We start from the raw sequence: 16,045 nt of genomic DNA, 5'->3' as shown, positions 1-16,045 counted from the left end.
TCTCATTGTTCTTGAGCCACAGTGTAATATTTACTTTTTCCATCATCCTATAGCAATGCCTTAATGCAGAGTAACTTTATAAAAAAAATTTCAACTTCTTCAAATATTATTACACAAAGGTCTACAGCAGTTGTGTGGGACTTCTACATGGGTACCAGTTTGAAAGTTTAAAGCACTCTAATTGAAAAGCAGAACTGCAAGAATTGATATATTTTCACATTTGGGGGGTCAGTGTCCACCAGTTTGACTGACAATTCAGATGAGCTACATGTGTAACAATGTGATCTATTTGCTTTGTAATCTGTTCCATGAAGTCAGATTGCCCTGAACAAGCATGCCCAAGGGCAGCACCTCTCATATCTTAAAACACTTCATTTTAGCTGATGACAGAACAGACTTCAGCTGGGATCTGTCAGTCATTGCATCGCAGACTCAGACATTAGTACAGACCATGTTTGCTTTCATACAAGAGCTATTAATTTATTATGGGTGGGAAAGGCTTAACTGCAAGGATACAGTATCCATTTTTATACAAAAAGCTATTTGGGCTCACGCCAGACGTTCTGCAAGAACCAAGAGCCCCTCCCCCCAGACACCTGGGCAGGATCCTCCAATATGAGATACCTACCATAAGGAGGAAATGTTCGGTTTTTATAGCTGAAATCACAGTGGACAGTGAAATCGTCTTAGTAGCTGCTTTCAGCCCCAAACATTGTCATTTCTGGATTCAAGTCAGCTAAACAACATTTCATATCTTCCACTCAAAGTAAGAAAGGCTCACTCACTGTAAAAAGGGCAATGCCATGCAAAGACTATGGCTTCTATTTTGGAAATGGATGAGTGAACAGATTCTGGAGTATCACTGTGACTGCTGAAATTAATCTCCAACTCTCCCAACAGCCACTGACACAATCAGAGAGCCATTTTTTCCTGTGGCTGTGCAAACTAAATATATATTAGCACATTTTCTCATATGCTGTCTTTCACTAGCTCCGGATTGTTTTTTGCATATGCCGTGGTAGCTACCTTACAGCTATTTCGTTCAATCACAGCATGCTAATACTGGTCGCATGTACTGTACTGAACGATTAACTGGACATCTCTTTAAGACATAGCCACAGTGACGTAACTCCATTTGGAGGGAATGCTACGTAAGGTTTATAGAATACTAAATGTAACTTAAATTTAACCACAGCTTAGAAGTCAACCTTGCTTGAGTGATATATTACAACAGAAGCCACAGACTCCCTTGTCGAAAGCAATACAAAATACTGAAGAATAATGAAATAAAAGGACAAATCTACTTGTCTAAAAGGCAATTCACTGTACACATTTTATTTACAGTTTTGTACACTGTCTTAATATGAATGGGACTGCTTTTCTATTTGAGCCGTTCTTAAACCAAAGCAAAATATAACCTAAGGAATACAAAGTGTTAAAATACAGCATAAGATACAAAAAACAAGAATATTATTTCTAGTAAGGAATGTAATTATGGTGTTACATTTTAAAAAATCCACAATTATGTTCAGGAAATCACACAAACATATCACTGATTTGACTGAAATGCATGAAATTTGTAGCAAAGCTTTTGATGTTACAAAAATAATTACCAAAGAATGCACAAAATTAATGTTTATTAAACCTTTGTCATATTCCCAGATCCTTCACCAATGTTACATGAGCAAGAACTGAAATCAGAATATCACTAATGTTATCAAAGAGGAAAACAAATAAATTAAATCTAGCAGCCATCAGCATCAGTTACAGCAGTGACCATGCTGTATGAAGAAAGATTTGCTAGAAAAATGTATGCATCATACTTTTCTTTCAAACCAGCAAAACACGTTATTGCATATAATGCAAAGGTGAAAAAAGTAGTCGGTTTTCCCCCCTGTAGAAATGGCACTGTTTTCGGGATACTTTTTCACAATAGTTACTTTCCTAAGAAGCATCACAGAGTGGGCTAGGGAGACCTTTATGGACTCAGGGGCAATGTGTACTGAAATTCTTTGATTGGATAAAGGTTACTTCAGCCAAAAAAATGGAGGGGGAAAAATGAACACAGAAGTACAAGACAAAAGCAAATGAGACTTTTCACAAATTTAGCAACATTTAGATGGAAATCAGATTTAAATGCAGTCCACTCTGCTTTTATAGAGGCTTTGGTTCAGCTCCCAAATCTCGATTGCTTGACGCAGTCTCCTATGAAATACTCAGAAGGTGTCTTCTTAAACAACAAACCTATTTTTAGTGGTGGAGCCGCTCTTAGTAGCTGTGTCAGCATGGGACTGATAACCAATCACTATCTTTGGAGGAAGTCCTAACCTTTCCTTGTATACTCTCCTAAGGGAAAAAAAAACACATTAAAACATGACATTGAGGAAAAATACAGCTACACTGCTCTCAGCCTCATTATTTATATATAAAGTATAAAATTAGGCTCATCTATTATATGAACATATGAAGCTGACTTATACTGAATCAGACCCTCGGTTCATGAAAGTCAGTATTGTCTATGCAGACTGGCAGTGGCTCTCCAGGGTCTCAAGCTGAGGTTTTTCACGCCTATTTGCCTGGACCCTTTTTAGTTGGAGATGCCAGGGATTGAACCTGGGATCTTCTGCTTACCAAGCAGATGCTCTACCACTGAGCCACCGTCCCTCCCCATCAACTTGTTCACATAAAACTTCATGGACTGTAAAACTGCTGGTTGAAATAATTAAATAAACATCTCCAGATGGCAACAGAAAATCAAGACAGAACCAACATGCAAAATACTATAACACACAGGGTTTGTTTTCTTTTAAAAACATGTTTTCACTTTCCCCTTTCCAGTTTAAGAATTATAACAGCACAGTCATTCCCACAATAACTGCAGTTATCGCTTTCCAAACCTATCAGCTCTTCATTTTACAGTCTTTTTCTCAGGGTCATCTTCTTAAAATTCGCTATCATGTGTGGGCCATCACAAACTGAATGTCTCTTTAAAGATTACCTTCACTCAGCTCAACCTGCCATAGTTTCAAGACTTTGAGGAAAGCGGGCTTATCACAGCAGAGGGCATAGAAATCAGCAGGGGAAGGACATAATGGGATGTCTCCTCCCCTGAGTCCCCACTGGTTTCCTGCTTGTAGTAGCCAATTCCAGTCCACATAAGAACCTCACATAAAGCATTATATTTCACCAGGCACTACTCTACACCAATAACCCATTAGAGTCCAATCATAATCAGCTTTAACATCTAGGACTAACTCCAGTTTAGTCTGGTTTTTTCCCCCTGTACCACTAAGATATACTCAAGAGAAGAGTAGTCTGCTATGTACCTTCCTGGAGTCTCATGGTTTTCCTTTCAGTTTAATGCTGCACAGCAGGTACAAAAATGTAATCAAGGAAAGTACTTGTACTTCAAATTATGGACTCCTGTATGTAATGATTCAAGTGGATTCTATCTCCTTTTACAGCATTAGAGCCATTTTCCCACAGTCAACTCCCCTGCCATGCAACAAATATATTTCAAAAGTCTAGGGTGGATCTAGGCTAACATTTCTCCAAGTGCAAGGATTTCTGCTCATGAGGTGTGAATTCCCTGCCTCCAACCTCCCATGATAGCACAACACCCCTCCCCCCCCCCAATTTTGCTTTTTGGGATCCAACTCTCCATGAACAAGATTTCTCAGGGGGAATTTCAAGCCGCCATGGTGGGGAAGGAAGGAAAACTGTACTTCTTAAGTGAAATTATTGCCCTCCAGTGTCAGAATAATTATTCTGTTGGGACTTTCCTACTATATATGACAGAGTACTTTTACCATGACCACCTCTTGAATGTTATGCAACATTTATTTATACATTTTTAAGCCACCATCCAGCTTACAAAAAAGATCCAGACTACAAAATCACTTTAAACAGAAAAAATATAACTTACCCTATATGTGTAACAGCATCCCTGTTTTCACATTCAGTAGTCCATATTGCTATTTTATCACCCTTGGCTCTAACATTAACAACAGCTCCACATACATCATCACTGTAGTCATCAAAGGACTCTCCAATAAGGCACAGCAGCTATAGAAATAAAGAGAGCATTAGAAAAACAAGCAGCCCAAAGGGCACTTTTTAAAGAGGGCATATGCTCCAACCAACAAGGAACCAAGAGCAATGGGAATTAACAAGTGAGTGATGCAATATATTGAGGCACTCACAGCAACAATACACATGACTCTGGCCTCTATGTAATCTGTCACTTGTGCGGGAGTTGAGCTATCAGGTCGTCATTAGCATGAAGGTGATGGGGTGTACCACTCCTCCACCACACAAACATCCAAAATAACATAACTAGAGCAATGCAAATTCTAACACACTAATTCCAGGTATAAATTAAGATAATCTTCATAACCTGTAAATGACATTCTTTTTCTGAAACTGCCTAAAGTTGTCAGCTTTAAGACAGTTTCTTCAAGGAGCAGACTGATCATTACCCAATTTAACAAAGGAAAAAGGTTCCTTTCCACAGTGAGATGCTTATAGGTAGCCTAGATCCAACCATTAGCAAAAAGTGCTAGCAACTACAGAACCCTTGCGTTTCCCATCCTCTCAGTGAATACTTTAAACTTCCATTGAGATAATCCTTGGGAGTTGTAGGATCCACATGGACAAAAAGCTACATGGGTCAGGGGGCTGCAGTGTGTGTGGGGGGAAACAAGCCATCTGGCCCCTCCATCTTCTATTGGTGGTAGATGAACTTGATAAAGATGGCAATTTGCTGTGTGGGCCGCTGTTCACATTAGTCCAGAAATAATTTTTCTTGCAAAGGAAAACTATGGGTGGGAGGGGATGTGGGAAAAATCTGTGTGCCTTCTGCTGATGACTGGTTAGATCCAACCCTCTATCAACCACTGGGCCTCAACCAGCTAAGATAGTCAAGGATCTGAACAGTGTGTGGTTGCTTTCACTGTTCACAGAGATGCTTGTTGATATTCAAGAAATACGGCTAAAGCATTCCAAGCAAATGTAACTTGCAATGGCTTCCTACACCCCACTCTACATTGCTGCAATCATCAAAACCATTTCACACTGGATTGATTGACTTTAAAAGATAAATATTAAAATTGCTATAGCAAGTTCTAAGTACCTTGCCCTCTGCTGGATCCTCACTTGGATATACAAAGATTTTCAGCACCAAGAATACCTTAGCTACATGCAATTCTGCCGATGCATTAGTAGCACCAAAACCATCTCATATGCCTTCTCACGCTATGGCATTTTTTGACCAGATATGGCATATGTTATGCCACCTGAACTGTAATTGTCTTTACAGCTCTTCTGTATCAGGGACTTATTCAAATCAGGCAACAGGTGCTACAACAACCTTATTACCTTATCAATTACCCTAGTCAACACTTCCCCTCACCATGCTCCAAACAAATCTAATCAGCAACTGCTGGACCCTCTACATGCCTTCTATCTTTAGGGATCTAGTAAGACCACAGCCAACACGATAAAACTTACTGTCTCTAGCCAGAAGCGATCAAGGTCACTTCGCCTCTGCTGTTTGTTTAATGTAATTAGCCATCGTCCACCTCGTTTATTCTTCTCATCTTCCCACATGGGCTCAATACCATCCTAAAAAAAAAAGCAGTTTGATTATCAAACACAGAAATCCATCTCACACACAACCCAAATAACACTTGGTTTTACAAATGCTACTTTGCGCCCACCTTATGATATTAAGACATTGTTCACATGTGCCACTGCTTTCTCCCAAACAGAAACACACAAAAGAAATTATGGAAAAACCTTTCCCAATGCTGGAGAAGTCTAGGGGACTGAGTAGAGCATCTATGTATTTCATGGATCGCACAAACACAAAAAACTAACAGTGTGGCAACACATCGTGCAAACTTAGAGGACTAGCAACACCCTGTACTTGAGTGGCCAGTGAGTATCTTGTGTTTGGCCTCTAACTTTGATCAATTTCAGGTCCATTCCAGGCTATATGTATATTTCTGCTGGTTATACCTATGCAAAAATTTTGCACTATAATGTTACTCTTAGTGGAGGTAGAATTCTGAGGACCACAAGCTAGAGATGTTTTCAGAAGGAAGATTATAAAAACAAAGTTCTTTTCTAATGAACTAACAGACTACACCTGTCCAAAATACAATTATTCTGCATACCTTAAAAAGTGAGTAGTCACAACCAGGCATTAAGTTACTAGAGAGCTGGATATGGTTGTATAATCTATTTCGGAAAAACAAACCACAATTAAGACAATGAAGTTCACAAGCATTGCTGATACACTTATCATTAAGAGCCTGATACAAAAACATAACAAATCCAGCCCGCATCATATTTTGAGATTTTTAAATAACTTTTCAATAAGGTTAGAAAACTATTCACATCAAGCCTTTTATTCTTATAACATAAGGAAATCCATTAAACATTTCCATTATTCTGTACTTAATAGCATAGGTCATAATACACCCCAGAATCTGACTGCACAGCTACCAAACTGATTGCCAGTGGAAGCTGAGACTATACTAGTAGCTACAAATTCAGCCCTCCCCCTTAGGCCTACTTATAAATAATAACTTCATAGCCCCACTCTGCTGGGAAGCTCGCTTGTTGACCTTTTGCTCCTACAATACTGAGCCTAAACTACCTCACTGGGTTGTTGTGAAAATAAAATGGAGAGTTGGGGGACCAAGTACACTGTGCAGAGCGCCTTGGACAAGGAGGAGCAAGATAAAAATTTAAATGATGAATGTAAAGGTATACTATATGGAATTAGTGAGATCAGCTCTGAAAACTTGACTTACGCCCAAAAATCTTCAACAGTATCAAATTTTGAGATCAGACGAAGATTTGCTTGCCAGGTTTTGCTTTTGTCATTTTTAAAGAACCAGAGCGCCCACCTGAAAATAATGCATTACACACACGTGAGGAATAAAAGAAAATCCAGTCTGACAGTGCACAGTGTACAGAAGTAAGACTGGGGAACAAAATTACGCATTAAGGTAGCAGAGAACATGACGGGTTTAATTTTCAGCTTACACTGCAAACCTGGAAACATTACTAAGAGCACAATCCCCAGGTAGCGGAGATGGGGAAGAGTCTGTTGGCTGGTGGAACAGCTAAATTCCTTCTAGGCTGACCTTCTTCCTCTTCTTCCTGCAGATATTTAGCCTCAGCAGTGCCTGAGGTGTGAGCCAAAGGACTCTTAAACCCAAGGCTTGCACCCTGGGACCTGTAGTAGGCAGCCAGCCAAAGTTTGCTTTTTTGTCTATTCTGGTAATCTGAACTTTTTTCTCTTTTTTGAAAGGCACTCGAGTTTCATCAATAGAAAAACAGCCTAAAAATGCTTGACTATATAAATGAAGAACTACTTCAGCTAAGGTCTTGCTGATCAGCTTAGAGCAGTGGCCTTAGAGCAGAGTTAACTGCGCACAGAATCACACTGTAAAGCTCTAGAACAGGGTTTCCCAAATTTTTCTTTCCCATGGCCCGGTTATTTTTACACTTCTCCTTCATGGCCCACTAAAATTTTGGGGTGGAGCCAGGAGACTTTGGGGGTGGAGACAGGAATTATGTCATTTCCTGTGGTGTCAAGGACCAAGTGATGTCACTATTGGGGAACAATGAACCAAAACTCCACCTTTTCCTGTGATGTCACTTCCAGGGCACTCCCTCAAACCTGCCTCTTCTTCGGAAGTAAATTCATTTTCAGAAAAATCTCTCTGAAATTCATGCTGGGCCAAAATAGGGGTGGAAAGTGGGCGGACCTCTCTTTTCACCCCCACACCTGCATGTACCTATCTGTTTGTGTATTCTTCTCCAGCTTGCAAGCACTCCTAATGCCCATGCTCAATTGCCTGCACCACCTATACATCCCTTCCTCAACAGCACTGGCCACTGTATGCAGTTGGGAGTGCTGTTGCCATTGCCATCAGGAATGCCAGCACTATGTACCACCCACACTTGACCCTGGCAGTTGCTCTACCTCAAAAGGTGCTGAAACATTTAGTAGTCCCTTCCTTCAGCTGTTACTACCGGAACCCTGCCTCAAGCTACAATCAAGCTTGCTTGGTTTCAAGAAAATCTTTCGACAGCTATTTTTCACACATTTCTTTGGTTGAAACAGTGGGAAATTGCTGTGAAAGGTAGCAGAGAATTGTACTGCAATTAATGAATTAATTTCAAGTTATATGAAGTTCATACAAGCTTTTCTGCAGTTATCCCAAAAAGGATATTTATGAGGGGCTTGCAGATTTTTACTGGCTGTGTTTCCCATGCCTTTAAAAGGAACCTGTTGTGCAGATACTTAGCCAGTGAACTACTTTCATCCTTTTAAATATCTACAGGAGGAGTTTAATTTTGGTGTCAGACAGCTGTTAAAAGCAGGACCAGTAAAATGGTGCCAAGTTCATAGTACCATCTCTTCCAGTGCTGCTGAGATATACTGCAGTAATCTCCAATAATCTCTTTCTGCCCCACACCTCTTACTTCCACTAACTCACACAGAAATCTCATAGAAGGCCACCTGGCTACAACTGGGGGTGCCAACTTTTCATAGGCAGAGCTCCTATGTCTGCAACAACAGTATGATGAACAGAAAAGTTTCATCCAGCAAAAATGGAAGGAAAGAAAGAGAAAGGGAAGGAAAAGAAAAGAAAGACATAGAAAGAAAGAACATAAACACAAGAGGAGCCATGCTGGATCAGGCCAGTGGAATATCCAGTCCAAAATTTCCTCATACAATGCCCAAAAAGCACAAGAATGTCCACCAGTGGGGCCAGGGCACTAGAAGCCCTCCCACTGTTCCTTCCCCACCCCCCAGCACCAAGAATACAGACAGAGCATCACTTGCAGGGAAAGAAAGAAAGAGTGGGGGGGGGGGCAAAGAAAAAAAAGCCTTCCTCACCATCAGATGACCCCAGCCAGCAAAAATTCTGCCCAGGGTCATTTGGTAAAAAAAAAAAAAAAACAGCTACTGGAATGCCCACTCCCCGCCCCTCTCGGCTGAAAAAAACACACACACCTTTCTTTGCTGCCCAGGCCTCCCGGGGAAATCTCCCCAAAAGAACATGCTGCAAGGCACACGAATGTGCATCCCTTGAAGAACACTTCATGGGTCTAAAGTGCCAGTGGATACTAGCTTTTCTCTCAAACACTGGGAGCAGAGGAGAAGGAAGGAGAGGCAGCTCAGCTCCTCTCTGCACAACACAGAGATGGGGCAGGGCTAGCTTTGGCTTTTCTTGTGGCCCGGTAGTGAGGCTTCCATGGCCCGGTACCGGGTCACGACCCTGCAAATGGGCAACACTGCTCTAGAAGATACCAACAGTAACAAGCAGATGAAGAAAGTGCACAAATCCTAGTATTTCTATATATCAGGGGTGGCCAACGGTAGCTCTCCAGATGTTTTTAAGCTACAACTTCCATCAGCCCCAGCCAGCATGGCCAATGGCTGGGGCTGATGAGAGTTGTAGGAAAAAAACATCTGAAGCTACCGTTGGTCACCTCTGCTATATATGCATATAATAACCACTTGCTTAAGATACATACGTTATAAATACCAGTTTACCAACATTCAGTTTCCTTTTAGAAAAATTCCAGAGAAATATAACCAAAGACTTCTGTACCACATGTTCTCAATGCCCTGATCCAGGCAAGTGCATGGGGGAAGGAAGACAGTCTTCTACCTGCACAATGCACTAAATGTCATTCCTATATGAATGAGGAATTATTTACATGCAATCTACTTATTCAATCCAGCAGCCAGGGCTGTGAGCAGAGATGGGGTTTTTAAAAAAAAAATCTGTCAATGAGTTGTTTGGTGAGCTGTATTCAGACTGTGTCTCACATCCCCAACCAGCTGATCAGCAAGACCTTAGCTTTTAAAACATGACTCCATGCTCAGTCCTGAATCTGTAAGTGCTCCAGTGCATCAAGACAGTACTCTCGAAGAACTTTCCAAAAAGCAGATCCCAGTATTTCCCCATTCTTTCTGAATGCAAGTGAACAACATATATACAACCAGGGCTTTTTTTTAGCAGGAACATACAGGAATGCAGTTCTGGCGGGCTTGGAGTCACTGGGTGTGGCCTAATATGCAAATGAGTTCCTGCCAGGCTTTTTCCTACAAAAAAAGCCCTGTGTGAAACAATGGTGACATCAGGGGGTGTGGCTTAATATACAAATGATTTCCTGCTGGGCCTCTTCTACAAAAAAGCCCTGTATACAATTATACATTTTACCAAGTCAAGAATCACTCAACTGTTAATATTAATACAATTATTTCATCTGTATTACCTGGATTGTTCTCACTTTAAAAATTCTTGAAAACTCAGTGCAACTTCTTTATGCCCACAAAACAGATAAGCTATGCAAACAGCAGGATAACCAGAACTGATGTTTACTTAAAATCACTGCGATCTGAGGCTACATGAGATATAAGTCTAATTTAGAAATTAAAAGTTCTGACAATGAGAACTTTCCACTCCATAGCATTGGGATTTCAAGTTGCAATATCACTTACAAACTTTTTAAAAAACCCAGCAGACTTCAACATTGAAGAAATTTTGGCAAGCAAAAGGATGAAAGTGATATTGGCAGGCTGTACTTTGAACTAAAACAGCACTGCAGAGATGCTGATAGCAGTTTATTTCCTTAAAAAAACCAGTGCAGGCAGAAAGATATTTAGTCTAGTGTGATAAATTGTGGTGCTCTTTTGTACATTTACTTATAAGTTTTACTATGAGATAATCATAAATTGATGCAGCAAAAATGTTTAACAAAGAGATCCAATTTTTACACTATCAACACATTAAATTTTTCAGGGAAGGCCTCGGCCTCTATGCCCTGCTCTTGGCCATCCAGAGGAACTGGTTGGCCACTGTGTGAGACAGAATGCTGGACTAAATGGAACCCTGGTCTGATCCAGTAGGACTCTTCTCATGTTCAAGGAAGTTGTGTACATAACTGCCAGAACTGCATTTTGTGGGTTTACAAATAAGCTATATAATGTTAAAAAACAGCTTACTACCAAAACCCAAACGCTGAGGAGACAGAACAATAGCAGAGAACTAATACCTTATGCTCCCTTTGTAGACTTTCTGGAAGCATTTGGCTACTCACTCTTGAAAACCAACACTGGATCAGCTGGAGCTGATCCAGCCAGGTTTTTACATAAACCCCATCCTCCCACAAGATTCTAAATAAGACAAATGCAAACTGACAACTTCTGACCACTTTTTTATCACTGAAGTACAGTTTAAGCACTTTAATGATCCCGGACTTCACACAGACCTTTACCTCACTGTCCAAAATTTAACTCAAGGCCGCACATACCTGTTCCCAAACTAAAAACAGCAGTAATACTACTAAATGTGGCCATAATAATTTTATGGTTGATAAAAAACGGAAGAAACCAAGATCCATTGAAACCTTACAGGAGTGGCAGAGCATACTAGGCACTGCATGATGCAGAATGGCTGTTAGTCAGCACAGAATGCTAGTGGAACAAATTGCTCCTGTTTGAAGAAACCTGTATCATGTGACTATAAGTATTCAAAATGCCAACCTAATGATACCATACCCACATTAGAATGAAAGTAGATATCAAATGAAGATGCAATGCAAGCCAGTTCTCACCTACAAAATGAGTATGTTTTACAATCTGGTTTGTATGGTCTGGCTAGGCAAACAAAAAACTGTGCTTCAGATCTAACAATTACTACATCTGATTCACCTGAACTCTTGTGTGTTACGCCTATTTCTAAAGTACTTTAGGAAAGGAAAGGTCCCCTGTGCAAGCACCAGTCGTTTCCGACTCTGGGGTGATGTTGCTTTCACGTTTTCACGGGATGGTTTGCTATTGCCTTCCCCAGTCATCTACACTTCCCCCCCCCCCACAGCAAGCTGGGTACTCATTTTACCAACCATGGAAGGATGGAAGGCTGAGTCAACCTCGAGCCAGCTACCTGAAAACCCAGCTTCCACTGGGGATCGAACTCAGGTCATGAGCAGAGCTTAGTACTTTAACATATTAATCTGATTCCAGTATAATGTGGATGTGAAACACTTTATTCTTAGTTTCAGCCTTTAGTTTTTTACAAATGCTGTAAAATTTTCACACACAACATTTTTCACATACTTCCATTCTGAATTATTCACTAACTTAATACACGCCTCACCTGTTTTGTAATGGATGCTTGATGTATGGTTCGGGGCTGACTACCTCCTGACTTGCTGGTGTCTCAGTTTTTTCTTCTTCTGAAGTCTGAGGGTTAGAAGTGGTTTCCTACACAAACAAAGGAAGTATTTAGCTTGCATCTTTACAATCCTGACACAGCGCATTAAACACATTTTGTTTTGCAAGGGTTGGTGTCAAGATAACACAATCACGAATACTTATGGCTCCTAATAGCAAGAAATTATCTACATTACTACTCCTGTAGCATTCAGCACTACAATGACCCCATGTGAACAGCAGGACAGGTTGCTTAGATTACTGGAGGACTATGCCGATGAAAAAGCTCCTGCGCAAGGGATAGCTTTGGTTCTATTTATCACAGAATATGTATCAATCCAGCAAAACATCTCTTCCCCCCAAAAATAAACACTTCTCAAGGGTGAAAAGACAAGATGTACTGCAATAGGTCATATACAAAAACCAGGGGTGGAATTCTAGCAGGAGCTCCTTTGCATATTAAGCCACACACCCCTGATGTAGCCAATCCTCCAAGAGTTTACAAGGCTCTTTTTTGTAAGCTCTTGGAGGATTGGCTACATCAGGGGTGTGTGGCCTAATATGCAAAGGAGCTCCTGCTAGAATTCCACCCCTGTGCACAACTAGATTTGTAATCAACATCCAGACAGAAACAAAACTGTAAACAAAAGCTGTGTTCCTTTTAAATTACAAATTAATACACCTTGACATGATTAATTCTGTCATTTCACAGCCCTTGCCAGTAATCAAGATGAGAATCAATGCAATCCTTTTGCACACAAGAACCCATGCAGGTTGAGGAACTGAAATGAACAGGTTTATCAGGCAAGATCTTCCTCTTTCCTTTTCTTCAACAGAGTATCATAAGATGCAACTCACAAATTCCAGTCCTGAGATACAAAGTCACCACTAGTTTATAATTAAGCCTTAGGGCAAGGTAATTCTATGCTGTTCCTGTACAGGTATGTGCAAGACTGTGCAAGGTCACTCATTACAGTCTTCAGTAAGACCCTATGTACTTCCAAGCAACAGGAGAACAGCTATCTAACTTTTCTATAATTCCACCTGGTTCTTTCAGAGAAGATAAAACACAGCACCATCCCAGTCTCATAGGGACAACTTCATGTCTAGATCAACATGTTTAAATTTTGTGAAGATGTTTTAAAAGAAACAAAGGTGATAATGAAAACCCAATTTAAGCTTCCACAGTAGGTTACCTCACAATTCAGCACTCCTAAAAGATAATTCACACAAGTATGCTAAGTAGACAGTAAGTATGAACAACCAAAGGGACTGATGACACATGGAACTTTCAGTTTTATCACCTACATAGTTTGTTATAATGAACAGCTCTGACCTGCTCATCACGCTGTTCCTTAAGTACTTCTTTGAACAATCCACATCGCAAAGTCATCAGCCTCACAACTTGGCATCACTTAGATGCCAATGTAGCAACTAGTGCTGAAATTAGAGTTGACACACAATAGTTGAACATCAAGAAACTGAAGTCAACACGTCATACTTACCCCTGTTGTTATGACAAGGAAACTTCCAGAACAAACAGCTTAAGAAACTACGTTAACAAACTTACTGAAATGTATACTAGTATTCAGTACCTGAAGGGGGGAAATTACTTTTAAAATAACCTCTGTCATCTGAAGTTGGTTTTATCTCAGAAAAACTGGACACATTTTCCATCCTTCTCCCAATCTCACCCATATCTGGTCCTTTCAGGTGTTCAGCACATGCATATACCAATGAATGAATCTGGTATTCAAAGTCGTATCATTTTACCAAACCACAATGTTGTATGGAATAAGTATTACGGAGTACTCTGTCTCAAGGAAACAAGTCATGTTATGCTGTATTTGATGCAAATCCTAACCCCCCTTGAATACTTACTGTCACGCTATGTGGTCCAGAAGTATTTCCAATCATGGTGATTAACAGCCTGTAAAATCTAGTATTCTAAGACAACAAAACCCCTACATAAACACCTACACTTGATTTTGAAGCTGGTTAAAATGTGAAAAACAAGGGGTTTCTTAACAAAGGGAACAGTCAGGAAAGGAGCTGCCAAAACAGACAGAGCATTTAAGACGAGTAATATCTCTGTATGGTTCCATAGCTATCCTGTTCCCTAGATGCTTATGAAGCAATTTATACTACACAGAAATGACTTGAGGGCTAAGAAAAATAATACATTTTAAAACTATGGCTATTTTTGAAAAGAGTGATGCAAATAGAAAGTGGCATTTTCCTGCACAGATTCATACTGAATAGTCATTTGCTACACTCCATCAAGCCACAGCCCTTTGGTAGATATAATGAAATGTTTCTATTCTTAGTTAGGAGTTAAAACTAGCCACTGCCTATGCGGGAGTCACAGCCAACATACAGGACCACTTGGCATAAAGCCAAAGTTTGTTCTCATTCCACAGACCTCAACATAGTTCTGGAGAATAAAGTTGTCATAACCCTTCACTGCTCCCACAAAAGCTCTGGTTATGCACACCCAACACTCAACCCACGCTGGGAATGCTGGCAGTGTCAAGGGAAATCTTGTTTTGTAATGAATGATTCAGACGACCCTTTGGCCTCGAGAAAAGGAGAATTGCACAATTGCAGCTAAGGCGAAAAGCCTTTGTTTTTCGTGTACAGCGACAGAATAAACGGGCTTTACAAGAGAGCCAATCGTGCGTCCTTCTCCACGACCAAATAAGCCCCTGACATTATCACATCAGAATCTAAGGGAAGGTTCATCCTCGCCGGTTCTTCCACCTACGGCCACCTGCTCTGACAAACACGTGAAAAAATGCGCAGGAAGCCTGCAATTTGCGGACGCTAAACCGGGGAAGCCAAAGCCCAGCGACTGGCGCCCTAGAAAAAGGCTGATGATGTTTCCCCAGGAGCAGGCATGGCTAAGCGGAGGGCGAGCGGAAAAAGCCGGCGCGTTGAAGGGAGCCAGGCCTGGGAGTGGGAGGGAAGCTGAGGAGAAGCTGCCGGCGATTCCGGCCGGGCGAAAGCAGGCGGGCGCGTGTGAGCGGCAGAAGCGAGGAGGGAGGCGCCAGCGGGAGAGCCGAGCGAAGAGCCCTCGAGCCGATCCGGCCTGTCTGGAGCGCCCGCCGGCACGAGAGGGAACCGGGCAGGGAGAGAAGTTGGGCCCTCTCGGCCTCCCTTTGGGCGCCGCCGGGGGCTCCTTCCTCAGCCAGGCCCTCTCCCCTCGCTGCCTCGTCACGCGATCCCCCCTTCCCTGTCGCCGCTCAGCGCTCCCACCCAGGCGGTGACGGCACAATCGCCGACCGCTCGGAACCCGCCCTGCCCGCCTTCCTTCCCCTCAGTCGCCCCTCCGCGGCACACGCCGGCGCCTTTCGCTCTCCGTACGCGCGCGCGCCACACCGCCACATTCCCAGGCCGCCACCGCCCCCCTCCTTTTCAAACCACCACTTGCCAGTCTGTCTCTCGCTCTCTCTCTTTCTCGGGGTTTCTTCTCATGCCCACCCTCCATTTCTCTCGGGGGTTTCGAGCCTCCCCGCTCTTCTTTCCCTCCCTCCCTCTCTCTTTCTCTCCCGCTCTCTCAATCTCATCGGCAGGCGAAATGGAGGAAAGGGGAGCGGGAATGAGGACACTCACCGGTTCCACCGTCGCCATCTTAGATCGCTCTGATCGCACAAGTGCGGAGGGGGAGGGGAGAGGTAAAAAAAAAAAAAAAAAAGCAGAGGGCGGATAACAAATCAGGTTCGAAAGCGATTGGCCGGCAGGGCGTCACGTGGAGGCGGCGGCCGTTTTGGCGGCTCGGCGCGTGCGCGAGGTTGGGAG

At 42.0% G+C, this 16,045-nt stretch overlaps 1 protein-coding gene across 2 annotated transcripts; it reads right to left on the bottom strand.

The window, feature by feature from the left end:
* Window positions 1-1,304: 1,304 nt before the first annotated feature.
* EIF4E (eukaryotic translation initiation factor 4E) lies at window positions 1,305-16,015 on the bottom strand. 2 transcript variants are annotated; one of them, XM_060247015.1, is made up of 7 exons: window positions 15,860-16,015; window positions 12,192-12,298; window positions 6,819-6,914; window positions 6,177-6,240; window positions 5,509-5,622; window positions 3,926-4,065; window positions 1,305-2,346 (listed from the first exon to the last, which is right to left on the bottom strand). In XM_060247015.1, the coding sequence occupies exons 1-7, from the start codon at window positions 15,875-15,877 to the stop codon at window positions 2,232-2,234; spliced, it is 654 nt and encodes a 217-aa protein (XP_060102998.1). In that variant the 5' UTR covers window positions 15,878-16,015; the 3' UTR covers window positions 1,305-2,231. The 2 variants fall into 2 exon arrangements, with proteins under 2 accessions (XP_060102998.1, XP_060102997.1); XM_060247014.1 differs by lacking the exon at window positions 15,860-16,015 and adding an exon at window positions 14,129-14,266.
* Between the last annotated feature and the right edge of the window lie 30 nt (window positions 16,016-16,045).

Source organism: Heteronotia binoei, chromosome 9 (genome assembly GCF_032191835.1).
Source record: "Heteronotia binoei isolate CCM8104 ecotype False Entrance Well chromosome 9, APGP_CSIRO_Hbin_v1, whole genome shotgun sequence".
Lineage (NCBI taxonomy): Eukaryota > Metazoa > Chordata > Lepidosauria > Squamata > Gekkonidae > Heteronotia > Heteronotia binoei.
Note: the sequence above shows the minus strand (reverse complement) of the source record. Positions and strands in the feature narration are given on the sequence as shown.

Excerpts from the sequence above, each read along its gene's own strand:
- EIF4E (XM_060247014.1), bottom strand. The coding sequence starts at position 14,164 with ATGATTGGAAATACTTCTGGACCACATAGCGTGACA. Across the intron at positions 6,241-6,818 it reads ACTGTTGAAGATTTTTGGGC|ATTATACAACCATATCCAGC; the intron begins GTAAGTCAAGTT and ends TTTCCGAAATAG. Across the intron at positions 4,066-5,508 it reads ATCGCTTCTGGCTAGAGACA|CTGCTGTGCCTTATTGGAGA; the intron begins GTAAGTTTTATC and ends TTATTTCTATAG.